The sequence below is a fragment of the Pleurodeles waltl genome, chromosome 5 (genome assembly GCF_031143425.1).
Source record: "Pleurodeles waltl isolate 20211129_DDA chromosome 5, aPleWal1.hap1.20221129, whole genome shotgun sequence".
Lineage (NCBI taxonomy): Eukaryota > Metazoa > Chordata > Amphibia > Caudata > Salamandridae > Pleurodeles > Pleurodeles waltl.
This window is the reverse complement of record NC_090444.1, coordinates 657042794-657060381: the sequence shown is the minus strand read 5'-3', so window position 1 is coordinate 657060381 and position 17588 is coordinate 657042794. Positions and strand designations below refer to the sequence as shown.

At 43.0% G+C, this 17588-nt stretch overlaps 1 protein-coding gene across 1 annotated transcript in view; it reads left to right on the top strand.

Moving 5' to 3' along the window:
• LAMA4 (laminin subunit alpha 4) overlaps positions 1-17588 on the top strand; it is a 557086-nt gene that overhangs the window by 372362 nt on the left and 167136 nt on the right. Inside the window, exons 19-20 of the mRNA XM_069234539.1 lie at positions 1770-1955; positions 14756-14895. Of these exons, the coding sequence (XP_069090640.1) occupies positions 1770-1955; positions 14756-14895 (326 nt within the window). The remainder of the gene's footprint in view (positions 1-1769; positions 1956-14755; positions 14896-17588) is intronic.

Sequence of the window (17588 nt, the reverse complement as noted above, 5' to 3'; positions counted from 1 at the left end):
GTAGTCAGTAGTGATGAGGAGTGTGTGAGTACATCTCCTATGAGAGAGCGAATCGGGCATGGAAGTGCAGAGCGGTGTGAGAAAGCATGGCGCGGCTTGACGGATGTCGAAGGACAGAATGGTAGCAGGAGCGAACCTGCGAAGAGCGACAATCACAACGTGATGAGTTCTGATCAAGAGGATGCATGCGCCGTCAGGGTGGGTTCACCCCAGTATAATACTTCTAGTAGGCCAATGAGGCATATCCGAGCTCCCAAGAGGTTCGAAGATTTTGTTATGAGATGAAGCTCCATAAGTTCTTGTTCTGTTAAAAGGGGAGATGTCGTACGTGAGTTGACGTACTAGACGTCGGGGACAGGATTTGTCCTTCCTTAATGTTTATAGCCTCCTGACGTCGCGGCCAATCCGCATCGAGGGTAGTCGTGACGTCAGGGGGCGGCGCGAGGCACAGAAGGAAAGCGGCGCGAAGACGGCGATTCGGCGGTGCTCTCGCCGGCACCTCGTGGGCCTTGTTGTTAGTGGCAGGAAAAGAATAAAGAACGGTTTGAACACAATGCAGCTGCCTCGCATCCTTCATTCTTGCCACTACATCCCCACAGCCTGTCCATGACACCTCTTACACGTGTACGTGTATTTTCCAGTTAAAGGGGAGTAGCTTACACGAGACAACTAGCTCACCCCTGTGCGCGATCACCAATTCCATTTTTCGAGCCGATCAGCCGATCTTGGTAAGCGGAAGTCATCTACATAGTGGAGCGTTCAAAAAAGTAGTAGTTTCAAAAAGCAGGCTCGGTGAGATAATGTATTTGCCTAAGATCCCACACTTTGATCAGGCAGGAAGCAGGAATGCAGTTCTGATTTTTTTAGTCTCACTGTGCAATTCAGATACTATCTAGGCATTTCTTTCTGGCGTCAAAGCTCCTTAAATCTTGGAGAATGAGATTAGACGAGAAGAGATTGGAGCATGGGTGACAGGCAGAATGCTGTTGTGATTAGGAGGCCATGTTTTTTTCCTGCAGATTCCATTTTTATTTGGACGGGACTTTTGACTAAAACGAGGTGCTGCAAGAATGCTGCAAAAACGCAGTAGTGTGCTGCAAAATTTCCAATTTAGTGCCCCAAATATCCTAATCCGTACCGCTGTATCCTGGGGGTCTGATTGTAACTCGTTTCTATGTGGGAACTGTACTCTTAGACAGACTTTTATTGGCCATGTACTATATTAACTTTCCTTATCTGTCTTTGATGTCATCAAAATGCTTGTGACCACTTTCGAGGAACACGGGGACAAATATGTGACTCGTTTGTCACATGCAGCAACATCCTGTGTTTACCATTCCTTTTCCACAATGACACTTGAGGCTTTAACAACCCTTTCATTTCGATATAATAATATCTGGATTGGAAGGTTCTTAATTGTCTTATTTTGCAATATAGTAAATTAATACCAGCCCATACAGAATGATTATTTTCAACTATGCTGCACATTTGAAAACGTGTAAGTAAATATATTAAAATTATTTGATCTTAAGATGACGCTCTGATCTTGACGTTATGATCTTGTTAAAGTATGATAGCTTTGCAACATGTTTTTAAGCTCAGTACCTTGAGCTTGTTTCTGTTTTAATGACTTTTTAAACAATTGTATCACGCTATTAAATGCCAACTTATAGCTGAGTGGATCCTCACCAGAAAATAAAATAAAAGGGCTCTTTTGACATCAGTGACTGGAGGGAGAATATCTGATACGACGTGTGTTTTTTCAACAGGTGATCTTAAACATCGATTTGAGCTGTCCAAGAAGACTGCAGAAGAAGCTCTGAACACATCTTTAGTAGTTACAGATGTCACTGGCCCAATGTCTGAGAATCTGAAAACATTTGCAGAAAGTATTACCCAGTCAGGAAATGATTTTTCGGCATTCAACCGCGCAGTGGGCACAGCCGATGACGCAGGTAATGTGGTCATTTTCTCTGTCATGCTTCTTACTCCTCAGCTGAGCTTTGCCTTAAAAGCCTTTTAGATAACCCGCAGAATAGCTCTGAGCTCACTCAGAAGCAAACACGCCAAAAATTATTTTAAAAGGTCCTCATTACAAAAATTTGGGGAAAACAGCATCCGTGTTCCCACACTCTGAATTACTAACAGCAGGTGGCGCGATACGGCAAGATATGGCACGATAACTCTGAGGTGCAGGGATTCGGTTTTGTCCTAAGGAATGTGGGTTAATCATAGAAATCGGAGTTGCTGCACAGATTCCCAAAGGTATTTTTTCACATTCTGAGCCTTTTTCTCTGTACACATTTATGCCGCTTTTGCTTGACTTGCTGCGTGTGGGAAAATATAGTGGGAACGCTGTGTTCCCACAGAACTTGTACGCCCATGTTGTCTGGTCCTGTTACTTTCCGAATCCGCATTGGCTGCTGACTCGTAATGAACACCAGTGTTCTAGATAAGGAAGTCTATTTGGAAAAGTGTAGGAACAGTCGAGATGCCATTGCAAATGAACGAAGAGCACAGTTAGGCCCATATTTATACTTTTTGACGCAAAAGCGGAGCAAACTTACAAAATACAATTATATTTTGTAAGTTTGCGCCGCTTTTCCGTCCAAAAAAGACGCAAATGCGACGCAAAAAAATATAAATATGGGCCGTAGTTCCAAAAGAAGGGATGTAGCAATGTCCTGTTTGTCTTACACTGTGAGGTACGGAGAAGTGAACAGACGAAGAAGCAGGGAGAAACATGTCAAGGTAAGTTGTGAGCTAAAACAAAGCCAGGCTGAATTCCAAATTGGGTGAGACAAGATTTTATGTCACATATTTGCTAAAAACCGTATCACTGAGCAAAGTCAGCTTGGAGGTGTATGCTGCCTGCATGCCATAGCCAGGGAAAGAGCAAGGAAGAAACATTCTGGTTCCTGATTTACTGGGAGATGTAAATTAAACGTTTTAGCGATCTAACGTGTATATATCTTACTTGTTTTTCTATCATAGAAACAACATGGTTATGACTGCTTAATTCATGGTCAGCCACGGGTGACCATGATCTAAGTACCCTATATTGGAAAGGAGTATAACATGCTTTTACATTAAATATTGTGTAAAATAATTATGCCCCCTTGACTAATTTGCACAATCGACTAGTAAACAGATGGTATTTAGGTTCTTATTTTTTCTTGTATGTATGTTACGACGTTGTTTAAGGAAATTACAGATTTTTTAGAGGCAACTTGCCAATAAACCTAATAATGTTGGTTACAGAATTTCAGTGCTTCCATGTAGAGCAGGGAACAAGCAGGAATTTGGCATTCCAGAGGATAAAAGTTGGGCAGGGGAAAGACACTTCAAAGTGCACAACATTTTTCCATATATCGAAAATCGACACTTTTTATCATCTACAGTAGCTAGATATACTTTTGATGTATCTGTTTATCACTTAATAAAGATACTGATTGATATTAACGTTATTATTATTATTATTATTTGTTTGTACAAAGAAATGTCCTCTGCATGGCTCTATAGAGCTTCGGCCCTGCAGGAGGTAGATTTCTGGCCTCGACCTCGGCATATATTACAAATCATGGGTCTGCACAGCAGGCGTTTGTGACCTGGATTGAGACCTAAAGCGGGGCTCCGTGATATGGAGGTCGCTCCATATGCACCTTCTTCACTAAATGTGACTACTGTAATCTCACCAGGCTCCAGAGGACCCACAGCAGTGGCAAAAATAATGATAAAAGTGTCACGACAGGTTTTCTTTACCTCTCCCTAGCAGGAAGAGTTGTCTTCAGAACTCTTCCATCTTCTTTTTAATTTGATTTGTCAGTCTCCTGCCATTGGGTCTTTTGCCCATCCATGCTGAACTTAGATATCACATATTTTTACTCATATACATGTATGGAGTAAGTGCATGGAGATTGTGTGTTACTCATGTCCATAGCCTACCCTGAGATCAGTTTTATATTCACTGCGTCAAAGTTGCACCTATGGTGGAGGTTAGAAAAGGGCCCAGATAGCCGAAGCATCCCAGTGAGCCTTTGAGGTGGATCAGACTTTTTGATGTCGAAGAGAGGATATAGAGATACAGAGATCCCTGTGATGTGGCAAAGGTGTCCCCCTGCCCTTTGCTGGCCCAATATTCAAAGGAAACCTCCACATGTTAGCAGTCAAGGGTTTTGTACCCTTGTTTTGTATGTCTCCTGAATGGAGATGCCCAGCTCCGCCCCACTTCTCCGTCAGCAGCTTGTGACAAAGACCTTGACTTGGCCAGTCTGAGTGGAATAAGCAAAGGAGGCAGAACTGCCCAAAACTGGTGACAGTGCTGATTGATGGAATACATAATTGACACATGCAATTCTAGTTTAAAGATGGGACAAACTTCCAGCAAGCGTGTCAAGAGTTTTCTTCCAGAATCTAGAGTTCCACATCAGTGGCAACAAGAAAGTGGTGTAAAACGATACCCTCACAGATTTTTTTTTGAGCAGGCACATATTCTGTTTAGTGTTACCGGTGAATGCTGTGCATAGTGAGACTGATCAGGCCCAAATGATGTGCTGGGTAAGCAGTGGTAACCCCTGACTCTGGTTTAGGATGGTCTCATCTAAACAACTCAGCAACTGTGCTGCCCCTGCTCTCAGTCTCTCTTGTGGTGATTTGTAGTCAGTGCGTGCTCCCATCTTCCAACTTGCCACGCACAAAAGAATAGTTCACAGGCAAACGACCAATCAGCATTGTGGAAACATTTTGCTCTTCTGAATATCTATGTTTCATTTCTCCTGATGGTATTTACAATAAAGCTGCTCCTCATAGTGGGCATAGTCCCGTGGTGCACATATTTTCCAAAGGATGTCTGGATTGCCAGGCCTTAAATCTTTGCATTATTTTATTTTAATACATTTATCACCGTACACTGTTCGTTGGTTCTTCAATTAATTCTTTTTTTATTTTTATCTGTAGGAAATTGCCCTTTTTGCAGGGTTATCCCCAATCTTTTTGCCTTCTTCCTCTCATTTTTTCAGATCTGTTTTTTCTGGATTATTGTCTCTGCACACTTTACCACTGCAGATCAGTGCTAAAATGCAAGTGCTCCCTGTGTAAAATGTATTGGTGATTGGTTTATCCATGATTGGCATATTTGATTTAATATTAAGTCCCCGGTAAAGTGCACTATGTGTGACCTGCTCCTGTAAATCAAATGCTACTAGTGTGCCCGCAGCACTGATTGTGCCACCCACATGAGTAACCCTGTAAATATGTCTCAGATCTGCCACTGCAGTGTTTATGTGTGCAGTCTTGCACTGCCAATTCGACCTGGCAAGTGTACCCACCTTCCCTTTTACTACATGTAAGTCGCACCTAGGTAGGCCCTGGGTAGTCCTATGGGCATGATGCAGTGTAGGGCATGTACTGTTGTGGTTTACATGTCCTGATAGTGAAATACTGCCAAATTAGTTTTTCACTATTGCAAGGCCTATATCTCCCATAGGTTAACATGGGGACTGCCTAAAAAGATCTTTTAAGTGTAGTTTCCCACTGGGAGCAGATACAGATGTGGAGTTTGGGGTCTCTGAACTCACAATTTAAACATACATCTTCTGGTAGAGTTGGTTTTTAGATTGTGAATTTGAAAATGGCACTTTTAGAAAGTGGATATTTTCATGCTTAACTATTCTCTGCCTGCTTGTGTAATCCACGTCTGGGTCAGACTGACAGTTGGGCTGTTTGTGAATTCCCTTTAGACAGTGACACAAAGTGAGCTGAGGAGTGTTCTGCATATCCTGATGAGTCTCATGGGCTAGAGTGGGGAGGGAGGAGCTGATGCCTGCACCTGAAAGGACTGTGCCTGTACTCACACAATGCAGTCTCCAACCCCGTGGTGTGTGTCTGGGGCCAGGCCTGGGCAAGGCAGGATCTCATGAACAACAGAGACTTTCCTTTGAAGTTTGCCTAATTCAAAGGTAGAGATGAGTATAAGTAGTGGGCCAGAAACAATAGACTTTTGGAACACTTTTGGATCAAGAGGAACCTCTGCCAAGGAGAGGAGCTGAAAAGCTGGAGGAGGAGTACTACCCCTTTGCAGTGTGTGCTTTATTTGTATTTATGGAATGGTGCTAGCTGGTGCAAAGGGTGGGCTAGCGTAAAAAAAAATGACTTTAGCCGGGTGGGGGTGGGGTATGAGAGAAGGGGGTTTTGTACCAAAAATGACATTAGGCAGGTTAGAGTAAAAAAATGACTCTAACTAGCCTAGCATCATTTTCCGATGCACAATCATCCATACCACATGACTCCTGTCTTAGAAAAGACAGGAGTCATGCCCACCACCCCAATGGCCAGCACAGGGGACTATTGTTCCCTGGGCATGGCCACTGCACCCAGTGTCATGTAGGGGGCCCATTTCAGGGCCCCCAATGGCACTTTAAAAAATAAAATAAAATACTTACCTGTACTTACCTGGGATGGGAGGTCCTCCATCCTCCGCTTTCCTTCTGGTGTGGGTGGGGGTGTCCCTGGGGCCTAGAGAGGGCACCTGTGGGCTTATTCATCGGTGTTCCACCATGGAAATAGGCCCACAGGTCTCCTAACGCCAGCCCTGACCCAGGCGTTAATTAATGGTTCAAAGTAAGCTTTGCACCATTATTTTACTCCTCCTCCCACCCTGTGCATGATTTTAGCACAGGGGTATAAATATGGCGCTAAGGCCATAGAGTCATTTTTTGCACGGGAACGCCTACCTTGCATTTCATTGACACAAGGTAGGTTTCCATATCCAAAAAATGACCTTAATTCCATAACTTTGAGTCTAGACAGGTCTAGCGCCAAAGAATAAATATGGAGTTAGTTTTGCACCGAATTTGCATTAAAAAATGACGCAAATTCGGTGCAAAACAAGTGTAAATATGCCCCCTTGTATGGCTGAGATTCCCTTTAGTCTGTACACCTTAAAAAGAAACAACTTTCCAAATAATGCCAGTGAATATATGCTGTCCTTTTGCTGTAATTTCAAATAAAAATGAACTACTTTGCAAAATGGGCCTGTACATCATATACCACTGCGAATAGAATAGTTTAATTATAGTGAAAAAACACCGAAGAGATTGAAGAGATTGAGCATTCTCGTATGATTGAACATCAAGGGCATCCTTTGCTGGAAAATTGAAATGCCATTAAGTTTTTATTGTTTTTCCCTTCTTGTTAATGAGGTTACTAGTTGCACAGTGCGCGTTCTTTGAAGATGTCATCCTCAGAGCACAACTGAGAATGCAGAGGTATAATAATTCCCACCTCTGTGCAGGGTGGACGGGCCTACACTGCATGCACAGCCATAATTAAGAGATGGGGAGGAATTCTGTGCTAAAGGGCACAGCTTTAGAACTGAAGAAAGCTGGTCTGGCTCTTGTTTTATTTATTTATTTGTTTCCCCCCTAAAGCCATACAAAAAGAGACAAGACAATAAAGCATAAAAACATAAAAAAGAATGTTCAAATCCATTAAAAACATAAAAAATAATAATCAGTGGCATATTTCATTGGGTACTCACAGTCTTTTCCTTTAAAAAGCCAATTGACAAAAAGGGCCTGATTTAGAGTCAGGCCAACCAGGTTACTTGTCGCAAAGTTGATGGATATCCCGTTCACCGTATCACAAGAGCCATAGGATGTAATTGATGTAATGGACTTGCAATACGGGGGGTGCGGGTAACCCAGTCCACTAAACTCTAAATCAGGCCTTCGTAAAAGCCGGGCGCACTCAGACCTGCTTCCGTGTAGTGTGAAATGGATGCACTCCAGGGTTATTTCTCACCCAAATTCATCCAGTTTTGAACCTGATCTGTTTTCCCAGCAATATGCCACCATATGCATCAGGAGGAATTTGAGGGAGGAAAAAAGTGAGGCAAAACCATATCTATGATATTCCTCATTCTATTGTGTCAAACTTGGAATCAACCACAATGTGATATAAAGGAATATACCACGTGTTTCCATATTCTTGGTACGCATCAGCACTGTGTTTTCAGGGGTGGGGTGGTGTAGCATTGTGGCACTAGCTATTTCTGCTGCTTCCTGAATCATTCCCGGAGAGGACCACTAAGACAACCTGTAGCATGATCTATGGTGTATTTTAATTTATTTATTGCTATTGGGAGAATGCATAAGGCGTGATCAATGCCGAAGAGGGCAACAGATCACTATAAATATCAACAAGAAACATACCCTTCTTCTGAAAGGAACTTGCAGTTGTCCTTTCAATCAGAAATCATAGCTATATTATCATATTTCCTGAATTACATCAGTAAGGGGAGAAGATCTGATGTGGAAATGAAGGCTGTCCCTGAGTCTTTGTTTTTATGCCAAAAAAGCTAGTTGGCTTGCACATTCTTTTCACGTCTTTTGGATTGCCAGCGTGGGAAGGGATACGCTCATAGCAGTATGTGTCCCATCAGTCATTAATTTTGGACGCCAGGTCCTGAGGTTTTCTCATGTGAAGTGCGAAATGTGTCAAACACCAAACTTTAAAGAGAATTCTGTTTGAATGAGGTAGCCAATGTAGATATTTTAAAAGAGGGGACATCTGCTCCAGCTTTTCTTGGTTGTTGATTAATCAAGCCAGTGCATGAAGAAAGTGTTTAATTGATTTCAGTTCGTATTGCAGTAGACCAGTGAGTAGGCCCTTCCAATGTGTGAAAAGATGAAGACCTGGATTGTGGATCTTAAATTAAGTTCATGCCCGGGAGAAAGTGGTTAATTTTGGCTAGTTTTGTTTGCTGGACCCAAACCTGTTTGGGCCCCTTTCTTGATACTCTCCTTCAAAGATAGAGAGGAGTCCATGAGAAAAACCAGTGATTTATCAGAAGATGAAAGTCGGCGGAGATACTCAAATCTAGATTGTTGAGCCAATCTTGGATGAAGGGCTTAGAGATCCCATATTTTGAGTTTTACATATACCGTAGATATTCAGTTTTGGATGATGTCCAGACAGCATCTGAATTTAAGGATGTCTTCAGGTAATCACACTTTAAAGTCTGAAAGGTGCAGTTATCAGTGGGAGTGAAAATAGAAGCCTGTGCACCTATTCAGAGGAAAGCACTGGTTGAGATCTGGAGGATATGCAAATTGTTTGTGCGAGAGACTTAAGAGGTAAATATTGTAAGACGCTATCACTCATGCCTGCATGCTTCTGAAATGAGACTTATTGAGAATAGCAGCATCAGATACATTAGTTTGTGCAGAAACATTAATGACTATGAGTGTAAAAAGAGAATATAAGTGAAAGGTGGCATATGTGTGTTAAATAGGGCCATATGTACGAAAGCTTTTTCCCATAGACACAGAATGTGTAAAATCCTTTCGTACATCTGGTCCACAGTTTGATGTGGATGAGATTTTTGTGAGATGGTGAACGGGCGTGTTAGTGTTTGATAGAGCGTAGTTTGTGGAATAGGGTAGGAAATGTTTCCTGTCGTGTACGTTTTCCAAGCAACGTGTAGCTGGCAATATGAATAGCTATCAAAATGTAAAAGAATGTTAGATGGAAGAATAATATATGTTTGTGAATAGTGACAGCAGAATAATGATGAGAATATGATAAGCTTGAGGGAGCATGAGGGATAGTGAGTGATGCCAAAGAGAAGATCAATGAAAATTGTGAGTTTTTTGTACATACTGAATTTAGTGTAGAGAACGCTTGAGGTATTGTATTTGTATGGAGTCGTTTATTTCTGTCCCTTTTTAATCTTAAGGTGTACTGCCTGCAACATGTCGAATATGATGAGCTCAAGGGACAACACGTTATGTTCATTATTTTCAAACAATTGTGTTGTTAATTTATTTTGGCAAATGTTGTCCTAATTTTATCTATTGACTCAGTATTGATTCCAAGTACATTGTAAAGTAATTTTTAGCCATTAAATGTGATTTGAAACGTTTGTAGTCGCAAATACCAGATCTAATCTCCTTCCTTCTAATCTCTTTACTATCATGTCAACAAAAAAGGTATAGGTAGAATGGTTCAATTAATCTTAGACACTGGTAATTACGTTGGGCCACATTCCATTCCACTGTTTTTTGCCCACTGAGCCTCCTGAGACATAAGCCTCATATACAAATCAGCCTTCGTCTTGCTCCAACAAGAAAACACCAGTCTAAATTCTAGTGTAATGACTAGTTGCTGAGATAAAATCAAGCACTCCACCCATCACTCTTTTGTTTTCTTCGGAGCGACACTGTGAGTACAACAGGTATGCCTAGATATGGGTCCTGTGCTTACTGTGCCAGTGGAGACAAGCTGTACCTTACTGATGAGGCCTAAAAAGATCGAAACCAATCTGGCAATGCTTTTGTTCCCACCAGGAGGGGACCTGGCGTGCCAGTGTCTTGGGCTGAACTGTTCATATTGGAGCAGGGCCATGCCTGATTTGCATATGGCAGATCTTTAACTAGAGTGACATAGTAACCAAAAAAGATTGACTAGAAAGTGGCCCACGTAATTACCACTTGCTGGTACAAACTCTAGCTTTCCACTTATCACCTTTTTCTTTTCATTTACTATGATGTCATCACTCACAGAGGCTATGTAATTTCCGTTCCATAATAATGTTCTACTACTTATGAATCACTCCTGAGAAACTGGAGACATGTCTGGTTCTGACCGACATGTCTTCTAGAAGTATAAATTACGTAAGCAACTATAGGTTGATTACATAGGTGAAGATTTGTTACCCATTTGCTGATAACTCGTTTATCTCATCAAAATATAGAGTACTCACCATGGTGGCTCTGTCACCACAAGCTCCCTTCTAAAATCTGTTGTAGGTAAAGTGTTATGTTATTTTACGGCATTTATGGTTTGATATGGTATGGTATGGAGTTGAGGTGGGATGGACCAGCTTAAAAAAAATAGCTCAGGAAATATAGGGGCATATTTAAGAGCCCCTTGCGCCGCCCTAGTGCTGCCGTAGCATTATTTTTTTATGCTAAGGCAGCTTTAAGGTGGCCTTTTCCCTGCACCATATTTAAAAAGTGGAGCAATGCACGCATTCCGCCACTTTGTAACCCCTTGCACCACATTATGCCAGCAATAGGCATAATGTATGCAAGGGGGGCGTTCTGGCTCTAGGAGGCCCGCAAAAATGGCAAAAATGTAACAGACTTCATTGTGTCATTTTTGACGTCATTTTTAGGGCCTGCTCAGAACAGGTGTTAAAATGACACACCCATAGAAACCTATGGGCCTCCTTGCACTTTGTTACACTAGCATCAACATTTTTGACACTAGTGTAGCAAAGTGCCACAATAACATAAAAAAAGTGATGATATTGTGTTAACTTCTGCCATGGTGCACTGTATTAGAAATACGGCGCAACCATGATGTTGTTAGGTGTCGGTAAGGGTGGCGCAGAAAAAGTGGCGCATCAGTTCTGATGCACCACTTTTTCATAAATATGGGCCAAAGTATGGTTGGCCAAATGTTACTTTCGGTACTGCTAGTCAGAGCCTTCCGAACCCAATCAGCAGCACATAACAAGAAACACATGTAAAATGCATCTTGTGCAGCACATTATCCCATGAACTCACCTATGTTGCAGCTACCAGTGGGGCCATGGGTGAACGCCCGTGAAGCATGAGTGCACATTTGGTGAGGAAAGAGTGCCAGGACTTCAAAGCCAGCATGTACTTTATGTTGTTTCCTTCACTTAAAAATGCACATGGAGCATACTTCCCATGTGTAAAGATCTGTTAATTCCGTGACCTCGCGCAGGACAGTTTAGATTGACTGTCAACACTGTAGCGCAGGACCGTACAACAGTGTGTGCATTAGGTCAGGATTGAGGGCTTGCAAAGTGGACGTCCGTCCCTATCCCCAGGGAAATAATGATTCAGGTGAGCTGGGGTAAGATATGCCCTGTGCAGTATAAAGAATTGTATATTCTTAAAACAATAATTGCAGGAAACCAGTTGAAGGAATTCTAGCGCCTTTTCCCACTCCCCGTCGTGCAACACCATCCCAAAGTTGTCCTCCCATTTTTGCCGCAAGATAGTGAGGAGGGAACCATCAGCTCACGGACAGTTTTTAAAGCCAAATGAGAAGGTGTCGCCCGCCTCCCAAGGTGAGGATGGTTTTCAGCACAGAATGCGTGGCAGATTCCCCTCTTGAGATGTCCCAAAGGGTAAAACAGGTATGGCTGAGCTGTCTGTGTAGAAGGAACTGCCCCAGTGCGAGGTCATGCTCTACAGCCAGTTGATCAAATGGGAGAAGGTGTCTGTCAGAGAAGTGATAACCGAGGGTTAGCAGCAAGCGTTTGTAGGAAAGTGCCCCTTTCGACTTGGTCACTCCCATTTTCTGCCTGGTACATGATGCAATTTTGAATGAAAGTTCATTGGGTTCCTGCTAACCAGGTCCCCAGTGGCAGATCACTTTCCCTAAAACTGTGCAATAGTTCCCCAATTGGCAATACCTTTGCCCTCCCCGTATGTCCCTAATAAATGGTACCCTGGTATTTAGGGCCTGGGTACCAAAGAGGGATCCCAAGGACTATTTAGCAAGCATTATGCCACCCTCAGGGACCCCTCACCTAGCACAGACTGCCATTGCAGGCCACATGTCTTGGCGCAGCTAAAAGTGAAAATATGACATGACAGACAGCCTGTGTGCCATGTCCCCTAACACTGTATGCAATATATGTAAGTCACCCCTACAGCAGGCCTTACAGCCTTAAGGCAGGGCACATTATATTACATGTGAGAACATATCTGCAAGAGCAGATATGCCCCTGTGGTGCTTTTGTGGATTCTTAGACCTAGTTAATAAAGAGGGAAGCCATTTTAAGTAGATGTGCTGGACACTGGTCTCTACGAGTTCCTCAGCTACATGATAGCTTCACTGAAAGTAGGAATGTTTAGTATCAAACATCTCAAATTGTTAAACCCTCACTAATGCCAGTGATGGATTTATTAATACAGGAACCCAGAGGGCAACTTCGAGGTGTCCCCTGTAAACCTACCATCTACCTGTGTGAGGATTGACCAGTTTTAGCCAGCCTGCCATCACCAGACACAAGTCTGCCCCCCCCCCCCCAAGGGTGAAAGCCTATGCTCTCTGGCAGTCATAAACAAGGCCTACTCTGGGAGAGGTGTTTTACACACCCTGCTCAGCAGGATGACCTGTGAACCTGTATTCCAAAGCAGGGGGCTTCAAAGAAGCCCACCGCCCTTGGTATGCAGATCTGGCTTAATTCAAAGGAGAGATGCTGACCTCCCCTGCTCCATGGCCTATTTGGCACCAGTTCAGGTGGGAAATTTAGTATGCAGAGATGTGTCCACACCTCAGGTCAGTCCCACCACTAAAGTGAGCTGCCTGATGTGGACACTACATTTAGAAATCTGCCATCTTGGTGTTGGCAGATCTAGGAACTCTGCAACAGGGATATGCCCACTTCCCACAGGAAGTCCCCACACATTATCCGCCCCTCCTCCAGAGGATTTGGGGTCCCAATGCAAGTTTAGTGCAAGCCAAAGTTGATTCCTCGTGGTGTAGGTCAGTCTAGTCCCAGGCATCCCTAGGGTCTGTAAAGAAGACGGAGGCACCTTCAGAGATCAATTTGAGGCGGGCTGGAAACAGCAGTGAGTATTGCACCCCCAGTTGGCAAAGATGCTGGTTGACCTCCTGCGTGGAAACGAAACGACGCATCGCCGTGTGTGGCCCGAGAAATCGACGCACACCACTTTGTTTCCACGCTTCTCCTCCTCTGCAGCCCTTTGTGGAGATTTTTCACGTGAACCAGGTACTTTATGCTTTAAAGAGACTTTGTTTGCTTTAAAAAGAGTCGAGACACTTTATATCACTTTTCAGTGATATCTCTACATTCACTTATTGCATCTTCGATCGTTTTGACCTGCATTTAACCAGATACATATTATTATATATTTTTCTAAACACTGCGTGGTGTATTTTTGTGGTGCTATATGGTGTTATTGTATGATTTATTGCACAAATACTTTACACGTTGCCTTCTAAGTTAAGACTGACTGCTCAGTCCCAAGCTACCAGAGGGTGGGCACAGGATAATTTGGATTGTGTGTGACTTACCCTGACTAGAGTGAGGGTCCTTGCTTGGACAAAGGGTAACCTGACTGCCAACCAAAGACACCATTTCTAACAGGCATTCTTAAACATATCTTGAAAAACATGGGTTGATGCACATTTACAGCAAAGATCCCTGTCTTCATTACTCACCCCTTACATTTGGACTGGGCTTCCAGTAATTAAAATACACCTATGTCAGTATAAGTAGTATCCCACTTTTATATATTGCTTTACATCAGAGCTTCACCTGTTTTAGTGCTTGCAGTGTTGACAGTAATCGAAACTGAGGCAGAGGGAGATGGAGTAGTTATTTTGGGGTCTGTGATTAACTGTAGGCTGCCTTCTTTAACCAAACACAGACGCTGACATTTGCGAAGCTGATGGATTCTCACTACTATGGAATGCAGCCAAATATTCCACAACTGTTTGCTGTCATGGAATTATTTTGCGAGCCCACCTTGCCCACAACTCCTCGTATCTACCTGCATTACATTAGTAACCCATCCTTTTAGGAGGATGGGCCTCTCAGGAATCCATCCTATTCTGCTACTGTCCTTAAGCTCAGATTGTTAAATGGTGTTTCATCATACAAGAGTGATAATTATTACCTACATAGCAAAGTTCTGATTTGCTATTGGAAAAAAATTATAACTGTACCCTGTTTTTTTCATTGCAGTAAGGCGCCTGACTGAAGTTGTTCCACGCATAATGGACAAGCTACGTACAGTGGAACAAAGGTTGCCTGCAACCAACATTTCCGACAACATCCAACGAGTCAGAGAGTTGATTGCACAGACAAGGAGCATAGCTAGCAAGGTAAAGGTGCTAGAAGGGAGGAGTCACTCAGTGCTGACTGGAAAGTGGCGATGTCAGGCTGCTTACTACCCAAACTCTGCTTTGTGACATAGGAAAGACACCATCCTTTAAAGAAGAGTTTGAAAATTATCAGGGAAATGGAACTAAGATACAGGTTGCAAAAAGTGGTTGCAATTTGTGACAGACTTGCCTACTGACTAATATCTAAGCAGGCCACAATTTACAACTCACTCTGATTGGCTATAAGCACAGGGATGAGGACCTGCAAAGGTCAGCAGACCACCAACACTTTGATTGTTTTTCAAAAATAAATGTAAAAAAATACCTTAAAGGAAATGGTACTAAAAAAAAATGATTTTGAAAAATGTAATTGAGAGTTGGCAAGGGTTTCCTAGATTACTGCTTAGTACCCCTGAGCAGCCCCCGAAATTTGCAAAGGAAAAGGGGGCCTGAGTGGACCCCTTTCTTTCTATGAAGGAGTTAGTACCTTAACTTGGGGGCTGGTAACTTAACTACAGCCAAATCACAGCTTGGAAAGAATTGCCCACAACATGACCCTTTTATATTGCAATTCGGAAACCAGATTTAGGAGTTGTTAACACTTTATTGACTTCTAAAATAGGTTTAGTGGATTGAAAATATCATTTCAATAGCCTCAAACACCCCTATTTTGCATATTTGACTGTTTACAAGCAATAAGATGTTTCACACATCTGGTCCATAATGCTTCAACCTTGGTTCTGTCAGAGGCTGTTCCCCATCACATTGTACTAACTGGGTCAGTTAGTTCTTTCATCCATCTTTGACTTTTGTTTACAATGATTAGTTTTAATGACAATACAAATTTCTACCCTTGCTTCCCTGGCTTCATTAACTTTTGAGAAACTCTCCAGGAAATATATTACGAGAATTTGCAGCTTTAGCTATGCCCCATGAGATGCTAGTGTGATCCAGAAATCTGTTCTCTTCACAAACACTTGTTTATTGCCATGCTGCACTGGGTTGCAGAATGGAAGTTGAATTTTGGTTAAAGAACAAGACTGGTCTTTGAAGTTCTCATCTGCTTAATTAGTAAACATTTTAGTATATGAAGTTAAAGTGTAAATTAAACAGATACTTTCACACTGTTCTCTCACTTTCATTTCATATCTGATTACAGCCATATTCGCTGGTATTTATAATGTTTAGTTGACCTTTGGTGTGACTTGGCATGTTACAATACAAGATCCACTATTTACCCTGTAAGTAAAATGTGCTTCCCTGCGAAGAATGTGATTCACTCATTAATAGGCATACTCTCACTGATGGATACAGTTTCACTGATAGACATGCTACCTTTTATATAGGTAGTCTCATAGGAAATCATGTCCACAATGCCACACTTAGGCCCACATTATGACATTGGGGGTATAAACCGCCTACAGCCGCGGTGATGGTCGCCAAAAGACCGTCACCGCAGCTACCATCCGTTCGCCAGATTATGGCCACAGCTGGACTTCCACTATAAGAAAGGCGGAAATCCGGCTGTGGCCATACTGGCGGATGGTGGTAAGGTGGCACTGCTAACACCAGCACTGCCACGCCAGTAGACCGCCGCCAGCCATATCATGACATATGATACGGCCTGGCAGTGTTCTACTGGCGGGCGCTTCTTGCGGTAAGAGCGCCCGTCCCGTTCCCTGATGGAAGACCACCTGGATGCAGGTAAGCTGGGCTTCCGACAAGGGAGGGGGGTGGGGGTGTTGTGTGTGTGGGGGGGGGGGTTGTGTGAATGAATGTGTGAGTGTGTGCATGAAAGTGTCTGTGTGTGTAGTGTTGTTTGCGTGTGTTTATGCATGTGTGTGAATGCGTGTAAGAATGGAAATGTGAAGGCGTGGCTGCATGTCAGTGTCAATGTGTGTACAGATGTGTGCGAGCATGAATGGATGTATGCGTGAATTAATGCGTGTATGCTAGTGTGAGTAAGTGGGCATATGCATGGTGGTGTCTGCAGGTGTGTGCGTGTATGGGGGGTGGAGGGTCAGAAGGGGGAAGCGTGGATGGAGAGGGAGTGTGGGGGGTGTTTGGGGAATGTTTTGGGGGGTGAGTGAGCCTCCGCCACAAAAGCCATGGCAGTAGGCTGGCTCAAAATGCCACGGCGGTACTATAGCGCCCGCCGGGCTGGAGATTGATATCTCCGGCCCGGCGGCTGCTATCCCCATGGCGGTAGGAATGGTAAATTTGCGGGTTGGCTGCAGCCAACCCACCAATGTTATAATGTGGCGGTATATACTGCCAGCCTGTTGGTGGTACTACCGCCACCTTAACACCTACCGCTGGGGTCATAATGACCCCCTTAGTCTCATTGATGGGCTCGTTCTTTTTGATGGATGAAGTCTAATAGGTAGCCATTTTCTTTTTGATGGATATAGTCTCAGTGGCAAATGTGTTATCATCAATAGCTGTAGTCGCATTGATAGACATATACTTTTTGATAGATATAGATTCTTTGGTAGACATATTCCTATTGATAGGTATAGGCTCTTGGGTAGACATACTCCTATGAATGGATACAGATTCTTAAAAAGACATGCTGTCATGGAGGGATCTGGTATTGTTGATAGGCATTTTCACATTGATCAATATGGTCAGATTGACAGACTTTCTCTCATTGATGAATATAAGACTTGATTTAGAGTTTTGAGAATGTGTAC